The sequence below is a fragment of the Annulohypoxylon truncatum genome (genome assembly GCF_022578515.1).
Source record: "Annulohypoxylon truncatum strain CBS 140777 unplaced genomic scaffold F4807scaffold_55, whole genome shotgun sequence".
Lineage (NCBI taxonomy): Eukaryota > Fungi > Ascomycota > Sordariomycetes > Xylariales > Hypoxylaceae > Annulohypoxylon > Annulohypoxylon truncatum.
In genome coordinates this window covers 76729-88889 of record NW_025953841.1, presented here as the reverse complement: position 1 = coordinate 88889, position 12161 = coordinate 76729, and the positions used below count along the sequence as shown (strand labels likewise).

At 48.1% G+C, this 12161-nt stretch overlaps 3 protein-coding genes across 3 annotated transcripts; 2 read left to right on the top strand and 1 right to left on the bottom strand.

Annotated features, from left to right (window-relative positions):
• The first annotated feature begins 3195 nt into the window (after nt 1–3195).
• Nucleotides 3196–7522, top strand: F4807DRAFT_329402 (uncharacterized protein). Its single transcript, XM_047995251.1, has one exon. The coding sequence runs from the start codon at nt 3742–3744 to the stop codon at nt 7474–7476; it is 3735 nt and encodes a 1244-aa protein (XP_047849068.1). The 5' UTR covers nt 3196–3741; the 3' UTR covers nt 7477–7522.
• A 2045-nt stretch (nt 7523–9567) lies between these two features.
• On the top strand, nt 9568–10960 carry F4807DRAFT_329266 (glycoside hydrolase family 18 protein). Its single transcript, XM_047995250.1, has one exon. The coding sequence runs from the start codon at nt 9678–9680 to the stop codon at nt 10722–10724; it is 1047 nt and encodes a 348-aa protein (XP_047849067.1). The 5' UTR covers nt 9568–9677; the 3' UTR covers nt 10725–10960.
• A 236-nt stretch (nt 10961–11196) lies between these two features.
• On the bottom strand, nt 11197–12117 carry F4807DRAFT_454595 (uncharacterized protein; the record flags this gene model as incomplete). Its single annotated transcript, XM_048000596.1, has 2 exons — nt 11197–11718; nt 11797–12117. The coding sequence occupies 2 exons, from the start codon at nt 12115–12117 to the stop codon at nt 11197–11199; spliced, it is 843 nt and encodes a 280-aa protein (XP_047849066.1).
• Between the last annotated feature and the right edge of the window lie 44 nt (nt 12118–12161).

The following is a 12161-nucleotide window of genomic DNA, read 5'->3' as shown; positions in this document are numbered from 1 at the left end:
CCGCTTCTCCTTGATTGCTTACCTGGTACCTAGGTAGTATGTAGATTACTGCGCTCTTCGGCTTAAGAGAGCAAGGGGGAAAAAGACCTCACCTGATTTTACGATTGCCATAAATCTCGTATGATTGCTGATTCAGCCTTCCATTACTTCTGTACAGATACTAGGAACCTCTTTCTATTGTTCCCACCATCAATTAGAAAGTAAGCGGCATGCCGAACGCTATGTCTTTATCACTGGCCCCCTCTAACGACAGCATTGCAGCATACATAGTAGCTGGGTCTCGATGCCTTCACCGACTGTTCCGGACCGTCCTCGTGCAGCTCCGGGATATTGTAGCTCGCCAACCGCATTGGCCAGGTAGCCAGGTACTGTAAGCTCGGATCCTTGACAACCTATCTACACTAGGTACCAGCATGCTCTGCGAAGTGGTTGCGCAAGAGAGATCTGCGGAGGGATATGCCAACATCATCCACGATCTTTTTCTTATAATTTGCCTTATCTACTCCTGCCTCGCCTCCGAATACTAATAGAATCTATGGCTTTCTATGCTATGCGTATTTCTAACAAGAGCCAGAAAATATAATGCTTGAAATGAACGCATTTAGTTACACAGGATATTGCGTCTTGTATAGCACCTTATAACAAATACTTATTATTCGACGAAAGATAGACATGGTGTCACGCGAGTAGATGCAGTGGCCGGAAGGAAGCGGCTAACACCTTAGAAACAGACGCAGGCACGCGAGAGACGCGATACCTGAAATCACAGTTCGTCTAGAGAGAGGCGGGAGTGGTGGATCACTGCATGACAATGCGTAGGTAACACATCACGATAGGAAGAGTTCAGATGTTGGGACCCGAATCAAGTTTTCGGCGCTACGTTTTAATTTCGCGAAGTAGGACATTCTCCATCAACGTAATATCCTCGAATCACTCTAATCGGTAAGTTATTCTAGGTATTTACCATCCGGCTTGAAACTGTATTGTTCGTGCTGATCGGATACTCTACTTACTGGAAGCAATCTTGGGTAATTGGCTTGGTACAGATATGTTGCCGCTGATAACCTGGCAGATCAATGTTTGATGCTAACTGGTAACCCGTAAGGCTAGTTGTGCCAAGAGATATCTATTCGATAGTGTCAATGTGCCATAGTGCCATCTACCTACATAAGCAGTCAAGTCTTATCGTATCACAACTGTATATTGATGTGAAGCAACTAACCCATAAGTGCGAACAGGGGTTGGCGGGAAGATCCTCCAGGGCAGAGGGTAGGGTAACAAAGGCAACGAGATATGTATGTTTGCAAATCTTATAGCTCAGCTCTGGATTTAGGAATGGCTTGTGCTGTGGCCACAATGTTGTCGTCCTTCACATACATAGGGACCTATGTAATACTGGGAACGCAGGTATCTACATACAAACTCCAGCTTATCACAGACGGATATTGGCGCGATCGCAATTTTGCGCAGTACGAACTATAACATCAGTTCCACCAACGTGGATGGTTCTCCATGGGCCATCCCGTCGCCGTCACATGTCACATGCAGGTCTTGGGTTGGGCTGCATTTTCAACCAAAGGTTATCCTTGCAGGGCGCGATGTTATGATGTTGTAGCACCGGCAGCAACATGCCTTCATCTCAATCTTAGCGATTTCTAAGCTTATAGGCTGCTCAAGTAGCAGCTGCGATAGTAGTACCGCATCTTATTACGCGGCCGATGATTAGAGGCTGTATCACAAAGATCGCTAGTGGGGTAAATAGGATAAGAGATGCGATGACTCATCTTGCTTAAGAGATTAGGTACCTGACTATAGGTTAGGTATGTTATAGGTTGTGATGGAAAGGAGGGGGAGGTGTCTTACTTACATATCTAGGTAGGTAGGTAGTAAGTATATAGGTGCTGTATGTAGTTTGTGCTTAAGCTCCCAAGGACGACACGGGAGAGTGTAAATGCGACAGCTGCGCGCGCATGGAGTTCGAGCTCGCATTCTTTTATTAGTTGAGAATCGCGTACCACGCACTATCCTGGCGTGGGGCGTCAACTGTCCAATCGTATGCGGATGAAATGCGGCAGAGAGACAGATAATATCGACCTAAATCAAATATCCACTTCGCGCACAGGCATCGACGGAGATCGATGGAGTTAGTCATGACGTATCTATCGTCGCAGCGCATAATTTTCTAACCTCTCCAAGAGTGATGCTGGTGGTACCTAGGTAGAACTAAGAGGGATCGCGATCTTTGGATTATACGGGTTAGCTTCAGTTTGCTAAGCTGCTATAGAAGAACGGAGTTAAATGAATGCGGTTGCGGTGAAGCCCGAACTTGTGGACTAAAGCTAACATTTCTTAGCATCTCCTAAAGAAGTGCTGGAGATATTGTAGGTATGATGTATCAAATAGCACTGATACGGGATGCCCCTTTTCACATTCCGTAAATGTCTAGGTAGGTACTTAAGCGCAATTATCAAAGAGCGACTACTCAGACCAGGTGACCAATGGTACGCGTATATGTGGTATAGTACGGCATTGTTGCTGTTCGATGAAGGATATGTTGAAGCATTGATATCGAAAGAATAAGAGATAATATAATAGGGACGAATGTAGCTAGGATTGTGACCAAGTTCCCCACGAAGACCAGGATGTACATAACAAAATCTGACCCGTCAACCCGTATCCGACACAATAAGCTCCCAAGGTTCCAAGGGGTACCTAGGTAGATAATACAGCGTAACTGCAGACGAGGCCACTGGATATAAGCCACATGGGCTTCAATTGGCAAGCACGAGGACAAACATTGTCTTACATTTACATTAATGTACCTATGTATGTACCTAGCTAGATATTGATACAGAGAAGGTAGAGGAGGTATGTAGGAAGGTAGGACAGATAGGATGCACAGGGAACCTTAGCCAGGGAAAGCAGGGAAGAGCCTATTAAAATCTCGAACTCTTCATTCAGGTACAATCAATGACAACTCCATTCCTCCTCTAGTCCCTGCCATTTCTGTCCTGTCTGTTCTTACCATCGCACCTTTGCATCTACCGCTTTCGCGCCAACCCGATTTTCCTCACTCCCTCTTCCCTCCTTCGCAGAGTCCACCACCACTACTACAATATTTAAAAAAAACACCAAAAGCCAGACAAGGATCATGACCCGGTCTTAATCCCAGCTATCATGGAAGATTAATTGATTGACTGAAAAGACTATCAGCCGCCACAGCGGTGGGCTAGGAATTGGGTTCTATTTTATCACTATCACCTTTTTTTCTTCATACCTACTTTTGCTTTTTATCTACATGGTAAGGAGCAGCTTACCGCGTTGATCTAGCTGCTTGCTTGCTTCTTGCTTACCTTCTTTTATATGGACTCTCCTTCTATGCCGGATTTGCTATATTTGTTATCTCTGCTTTATCGCAACCATATCTTGTCAGATCCGAGTCTAAGTAGCCAGTAGTCTTCCTACTTCTCCATCTGTCCTAATTCTTCTACCTTGTCTCGTTTAAAATCTGCGTCGAAAGCGTCTATGCTCTGCGTATCTTGTTTTATATGAGCTATTTACTTGAGAATATCCGACGACAACGACGACGACGCATATGTACGACCTATTACCACGTTTAACGACTCGCCTTATGTTGTACATGCTCCGCGACGGTGGCTGTATTTGAGAAATATATTCTTTTCCGTCTGATTAGTTTGGGGAATTTGGAATGAGATAATATATCGAGTGGCGCTCCAAAATATGGCTGTAATGTACGACGAAGTCCCCCAACACGATAACGATGACGACGATCGAAACCACGGCGAGTCGCCTTCGATGTCACTTTCTCCGGCACTCTCATCGTCGCCCATGCCTTTCCTCCCATCCGTCGAGTCGACTTTTACTCCTTTATCGATGAACAGCGAATTCTACTCAGGAGTAGGCTTAGGGACTGAAGGTGGAGAGGTCCGCGATTTGGTCGGGAGCAATTCTCAAAAGAGGGAGAGCCACAAAAAGGCCGACAGCACGGCCACGATAAGGACCAGGGTTAGCGTTAGCATCGGCAGCATGGTCCAATCATTGACGCCAGCACGAGCCACCGGTAACCATCGTAACGAATACGGTCTCGTGTCTCCTGATACCGCACCCTCTTCCCCTTCTTTTAGCCCAATCCCAGACAAACCTAGTCCGAGTCTAGAATCCATCCAAGTCCTTAAGAGAGACCTGACTTCTAAATATGCTGAAATTAATCAACGCGACTCGAAAGCACCGGGTAGCATCCCGGTAGGGGAGTCGCAGATAAAGGATATATCGCATCAACATCAACACCAGCAAGATTCCCAACATCCCTTTATAGTCAAACCGAAACCACTTGTTCGTACTGCGTCTACGAAAAGCGTATCTCTACGTCATCCTACACCCGATTTGAATACGCGGTCATCGTCCTACGCAACTAATATCGCCCAGTTGGAGGCTACGGCTGAGAAGCTTTCGATGACATCGTCCATCGAGGACGCCATTCGTGATCTACATGAAGAACAGAAACGCAACGATAGCCGAAGATCCTCAATCCTAGCTGCAAGCATAGGCTCAATCCCTGAGAATAACGAAGCTGTCTCCTTCCCTGCTACGAAGCCCTTGTCCACTGCTGGCTCCATTTTCGAAACTAATAGTGCTGCACGCTACGGTGGTTACTCACCAGCCGGTTTTGTTATGTCGCCAAACCCTTCTCTGCTGTCTAATCCAACACGGATGAGGTCCGGCTCGGGTCCGCTGTCGAGACCAGAGTCCGAAGTTGGCAACGTCATGTCGAGACATGGTCCCGGAAAGAGTTCTGTACGAAGCGCCAAGTCAACTTCCAAGCCGACTTTGACGGACATTGCTGAGATGGAGCCTACCACTCTTACCCCGGCGGCTATGGATGAGGCAGACAGGTTGGCTGAGAAGCCGGAGGTAGACGAGACGTTACATATACCACCGATGGAGGATGTTGATCTTACTCCTAACGCCGAGCAATATGGAACCTACGATTACTGGGACCAAGCTGTTGCCGAGGCGCAAAATGACAATAGACAACATGGTAATAATGGCAGACCTCCGACTCCTACCGGGTCAACGGGCACTTACGAGCAGGCGGAGAGAGCCTTTGCTGACTTTGACGGAGCTCATTGTCCGTCTGACGTCGATGCAGAGGAGTCCTTATTCTTGCCCTCGCTCAACGGTCCATCTACAGATGTCGCTTTCCTGCGACCCTTTGATCTGGATCCATCGAGGGGTGATGATGAAGTGGGTAATTCAAGGCCTACCATATCAGGACCAGTCGGCCCACCGACCGTTAGGCCAAAGTCCTACTTAGATCCTGAAACCGGCAACACCATGCTTTACTACCCGGCGCGAGTCCCGTTGATGCTCAATCTCCCGCAGAAACTGTCTAAGAAACCGAAGTCGGAATCCCGGGATGCACGTAGGTCACAGCTCCCGGACAAGTTAACCGGAGTTGATCACAAATCTGGTGCCGGTTGGTTACCAGAGTATCTACCAGAGCCTGCGTTCGAGCCTTTAGGGTCGAAATCCGAATCAAGCATCCCTGCACCTCTTACTGGTACCGACGCCGAGTCGCAGATGCGACCTGCTTCGGATGGTCAAAACGAGTTCCAGGTCCAGCCCCAATCTGACCAGGCACAAGCAGACGACGCTGCTCGTAAGTCTCGCGTATCTATGCTTGATTCCGAAAAGCGAAAGTCGAAGGTGCCTAACCTAGACGGGCTACCGCCGCAATTACGTGCCAGTGCCTTTTTCGACCTTCCTTCCGAGCTACCTACGATCCAGCTCAAAGATGGATCTGCAATGGCTACTTTGGACAGTATTCTAGACGCATCCGCTAAGGCGCCTGTTTCGGCCTTCACGGACCACGCCTTTGCAGGATCCTTAGGATCAGAAGTTTATGGAACTGATAAGAAACGCAAGTCACACCTTAAGCGTGCGAGCGCTACTGATTTGTTAGAGCCCAAGAAGCGCAGTTCGTTTTTGCACCTCAGAAAACCAAGCGCTCTTGGTAAACATTCGGAATCCCCAGAAGAGCGACGCAATACTATTGCTGGAGGCACGGGAATGGACGAGATCATGAAACACGGGGGCGAACAAGATGAAGCGAAACAACGGCTGTCCGGCTCTGTGGAGGGCGACGCAGTGCCTAAGCCAGCCGAAGAAGAAGAAGATGAAAGCGAAGAGGAACCGCTCTATAATGGCCCCCCAACAACTTTGTTAGCCGAGCTCCAGATTCGAAAGCAGCAGCAGAAGCTTCGCACTCGACCTGTCGCTACGGCTTATCCTAATGGTATGCACTCCACACTACTCGAAATGGATACCGTTGCCCAGATTGAGCACAACGCCCGCAAAGGCAAAAAAGTAAATCTTGCTTGGGAGGATCCGAATACAGGTCCAGCCGATGATTCGGACGATGAAGATACACCATTAGGGTTGCTCGCGGTCGCAAGGGGGCAAGGCAACGACATAGCAGCCGCTATCGCCGAGATTAACCGGCCACTTGGCTTGATGGAACGGCGTGATATGGAAGACAACGAGCCCTTGAGTCGACGACGTGATCGACTTCAAGGGAGAGAAGTCGGACCAATGAAGAGGCCGAGCATGATGACACTTGGCCAAGGTCTCCATAACACGAATGGTAGTCTCAGAGCACCCAGCCTACAACTTCACGTACATACCCCAGAGGAAGAAGACATCGAGGGCGAAACGCTGGGAGAACGCATGCGGCGCTTGAAGGCCCGCGAGCAAGCCGATAACCCCCTTCCTCAAGCTAGACCAGTTAGCTCGTCATTTTCAGCTGAACTTCTAAGCCAGCTAGGTGATGCATTCAAGGAGAGCGAAAGCGGTAACAAAGGTCCAGATAAGCGAGAACCTCAACCAAAGGAGGAAGAAGAGACGTTAGGTCAGCGGCGTCGTCGTTTGCAAGTAGAGCGGGAAGCCTCTGATCGCGGAATGACCGCTGCCTTACTCTCGGACGGAGTCAATAACGCACCGAAACTTACGAAGAGACACTCGCTTGCCGATGTCCTTGGTACGCAAGGATCAAAGATCGTCTTGACCGATCCTAGGGCGCAAGCAGAGAGAGCAAAGCAAGAAGAGGCTTTCCGATATAGACAAGATCAAGACCAGAAGCTAGCTGTCCTTCGCAGCCAGATGCCCTCTAACCTAAGCACGCCTAATTTGAATCGGCCCGGAGGTTACATGGCTGGCCGGTTCAACGATGGTACCGGCGGTGGAACTGGCCATCTACGAACCAGCACAGCCTTAAGCGGATATACTAATCAAGACATAGGTGTTGGCGGCGGCATTGGGAGTGGAAGGATGACTAGCGGGATGATGGGAGCACCGGCCGTATATAGTGCCCAGGTAAATACTCCTTACGGCGTGCAAATGCAGGCACCTGGTCAAATGGATAGAGTAGAACGGTGGAGGCAGAGCATTCTGCCTTGAGGGGGTTTATCTATCCCGTTTTGCTGAACATATTCCGCGAAACTCTCTCTCGATTGGCTGGAGTGAGCAACGCCGGATTTATACCTGCTGGATTCACCAAGCATTGCGTCGGCGTTTCACCAGGGTTTTGGGGGTAATATTTTGGATCTTGCATGGATTGGCACCGTAGGGGATAACATTGGAGTTCGACCAAAAAGCAATTGTATAGGCATATACATAAACAGACATATATATAACATTAGGTAAATATGTAATTAGGGGTTTGCAGCGCGGAAAGGGTGATCTCGGGGTTGCGGCAGCACAGCGATGCATTTACACATTTGTAGTATACAAACATTATATATTATAGACACAGAGGATATAGCATATCACTTAATCGACTGAGTAACAAAATGTAACTAATGGGAGATCTAGTTGTCGAATCATAGTGACACGGCGATTCCGTTGCAGGTGGTGATGAGCAAGTCACGGGATGCCAGCGTTAATGAATTATCTCCTTCTCCCCATCTACCTATGATGTATCCGTCGAAGAGATCCAAAATACTTCACCGTCAGGAACATGACTCGCTTCGTGGGAGAAGCCTGCCACTGAGGCGACTAGTGGCAAAGTCAATAACAACTAGTTCCACCTCTTCTATGCCATGTTCCTAGGCTTGACTCGCGTTCTCTTGTCATGAGGCTCAACGACTCTCAGTCCTCCTATTTACTCGGCTCTCGATATCCCGGCATCATTAATAATGATTTGAGATCGATCACAACGAATCAGTTGGGACGTCTGTCTATAATCTATACATGATGATGAGGATGACTCAAAATGGTAGTGGCTCTCTTCTTTCTTTTTCCTCCTTATTTCAAAACTGATGTTAGGTACTACATATACAGGTACTTAGTTCAGGGGTGCCACACACATCCATGGATATGTAGACGCTCGAATTCACCCAATTAGGTAAGTACCGTCCTTACTTCAAGACGAAAGAGCCAATTAGACACAAGGTTTGAACTAGGACACCGGTTATTTTTATTTCCCACGTGGAGAGCTCCGTGCTAAGGTAGGTACTTATAATGCAGCCAATATGTAGTTACGTCCCAAGTCCCTTGAAAGTATGAAGGGACGTAAGGTTTGAGCCTTTCAGAGCGGGCCGTCAACCTTAATAAAAGTTTCTTTGTAGTTTGCCAATGTGCCTTGTTTACCTACGGCTAGATCCCGCCATTTGTCCACTACTGTTTCAAGTTCGAGATAGACGTATATATATAATATCGGTTAAGTCCGGCGGATGACAACATCCTTCTCATTCCATCACCGTTTGATTCTTATGAGGAATATAGACTGAATCGTAAACTCGGGCGTCGACCTAAACTTCTACATACCAAGCCACCACATTCCAACCACCAACCTTCTTGTAATCTTCGATAAGCAATAATGGTACACATGATTTTTAGATGCCACCCCTTTCGAGCTAAGAGCCTTGACGAGGTCTAAGATCAGAACTTGGTGGGAAAGAGGGACGCCAAGTCTACCTACAATCCTTTCTCTTACCTTGACAAACAGCAGAAGGCCACTGGTATACCTAGATTACTAGTGTGATCTGGTGTAGATCTGATGTCTGATCTTAGTTGACGCTAAGATGAATCTTCGTGGGTCAAAGCTCGACATCGCCTTTCTGTGAGAGGTCACCCCGTATGCGACTAATGTTTTGCCTCAAAGGCTCGATGAAGACTGGTTCAGCGTAGTCCTCGTGATTTTTTTATTAAAAAATATGAGAACCAACCCGAAATCATGAGGAAGGCACTGAATGCATCGTGGGGTAGGAATCGATCTAGTGGGAACGTAGAACCTGCTAGCCGTCGTCTGGAATGCAACCCGCACCTCCAACGCGAACGCTGCCTCCCTTCGTCAATGGTTCGCATGCATCTGTCCGTGGTGTATTTAGACTCTTCGATTCCCCCTCATGCTTTGAAGCCTCCCAAAGCATATATTTAAGTCCTTGAGTTTCTCCTGGTGGTTGGATCCGACCACTTCGATAGGCGTCATAACACTCCTTATTTCTTCCTTCGCTGCCGCACTGCAGAGGTCTTATCGCACTTTGCCTTTTTTTCCCTCTCTCTCTCTTCTTAGAAGTCATACAGCGTCTGACATTTCTTTTGAAATTAACCTTTACTTTTCAACCGTCGCTGCTTTCTCAGTATAATCTCACATCAGCATGCTGTCTTATTCTATCCTCATTGCCTGTTCCTTATGGGCTTCTATGGTCTTTGCCGGCTATGACGCGGGCGTCACAGAGAACATTGCGATATACTGGGGACAGAACTCGGCTGGTGCAATTAGCGCCGGACAACCTCAGAAGAACTTAGCGGAATATTGCACCAATGCGGCGGTGGACATCATCCCCATCGCTTTCTTGTCTAGCTTCAACCCTATACAGTTGAGTCTGACAAACATGGATGACGATAAGAACCTCGGCGACGAAATCGCTGCGTGCCAGGGGGCGGGCAAAACGATTCTGTTGTCCATCGGAGGCGCCATGTTCTACACAGGGCCCTCTAGCCCGCAGCAAGCCCAATATCTAGCCGACCAGATCTGGGCTATGTTTGGCCCTCCTAGCGGTGGTCCCGCTCCACGTCCCTTTGGCAATACTGTCGTCGACGGCTTCGACCTAGACATCGAAGCCCCGCTGCAGAACATCGCACCCTTCGCCGCACGTCTGCGCCAACACATCGACGACGCCAATGGCAAGGGGGGCCAGAGGTTCTATCTAGCCGCCGCGCCGCAGTGTCCATTCCCAGATAAAAACAACCAGGCCATATTGCACGGCGACGATGCCGTGGCCTTCGATTTCATCATGGTCCAATTCTACAATAATGCCAAGTGCGACATCCGGGCTTTCAGCTCGGAGGACCCATCACAGTCGGGCTTCAACATGGACCAGTGGGACAAGTGGGCGCACTCGAGCAAGAACCCCAACGTCAAGGTCTTCCTTGGTATCCCCGGTGGTCCTTCCGCCGTCACCACTTCTGAGAAGGCGTCGTACAAGCACCCCAGCCAGTTAGCCCCGATCATTTCTTACAGCAAGAAGTTCTCGAGTTTCGCTGGCGTCATGATTTGGGACATGTCCCAGGTGTGGGCCAACCCGGGCTTCCTCGATGCCGTCTCCAATGACGTGAAGTGTCCTCCCGCGAACGCGCGGAAATCCAATACTGCGTCCCTCCAGAGATCGCCACGAAACCACCAAAAGGATTGGAAGATGTAGATAAAGTCGCACATATATTATCATTCGTTTGGTCTTGAGCTCAACATGAATTAGGATTAGAAGATTATGTCGAGGGGAAGTACGAGAAATAGTCGATGGCCGCATCAGGCCCTCTGGTAGGCGCCAATTAACTGAAGAGACAACCTGGCGGAACTTGGAGAAAACTTTTTCGATCCCAATGTATTCCTATACTACATATATAGGCCAAGGAAGAAATAATCCTAGCTATGTAAATTATATGATTAGAAGAAGTCTATAGATACCCAATTCGTCAACTAAAGGCGGGTTAGATTTGGCTGTAAGGTATTTAATTAATAGTAATGATGATAAAATCAGACTTACTGTTCAACTTCATTTCTATTAGAGCCATCGATTCGGTACCATGGCTGTTCCATTAGGGTTCCCTCTAAGCTTCTTGAGTCTAATTAATCCGATCGTCCGATATCTTGCATGAGGTAGATGAATACGCAAGCTACTGTCGTGTCGTGCCCTTCTTCCAGGTCTCATTGACGATCTTCCAGTACCGGTCGCCGTCTGTCCTCATGTGTGATACGTGTGGGCTACGTTCAAACACCTCTCTTCGTACTGCTAGTCCCTTTGCCGCGGCCTGGTCTGCATGCCTTTCTACGTGTCTCCAATCAACCATGATATCGGCTTTACCGTAGACATACGACCGGTTTGTCTGCTTGACCAGATTCATGTCGTTATGTACCCTTTGATTGGCTGAAAGGAAATCCTCTCCCGAGAGCATTTTGAAGGGACGGTACCAAATCCAAAACCAGGCGACGATTGCGGTGATAAACGGAGCCGCAATCAAGCGAGTGAGGAAGGCTGAGAAGTTGACCATGAAGACACTATATACGGACGAAAATGAATATAACCCCGGACATGAATCATACACCGCCACGTGAAGGGGAAAGGCGCAACCGGTTTGATCTCGGAACAGTTGATACAATGTTCGCGTAGTGGCCGAGCCGCCATTTGAGAAAATATGCTACGTTTCTATTAGAGTTCATTGTGCCAGTATACTGTAAGATCTTGTTATATGAAGGACTATTAGATGTGTACTTACCACAAGGATTTCAGGTCGCGGCGGTGACAGCGATAGGACCCCTGAATTGATGAGAGATCGAAGATAAACAAGGGCGGGATCAACGACTTTTCGTGTAGATGATGCAAATATTGATTCCCTTAAGACAAATTTGACTAGTAAGATTTTTGATGTGGGATAGATGGACTGGTACTTCGTGATGTACTTGGAAATGTGTAAATCTTGCGCATCCATCCACGACGCAACCAAAATGAGCTTTGGAGCTTCTAGGTCCGTATGCTGGCCTTTAACGGACGATATGGGTTCGTATAAGTGTACGAAGGGCGACAGCTTCTGCATCATCGATGACAGCTTTACCACGAGAGAGATATGTGTTCTGTCAGATA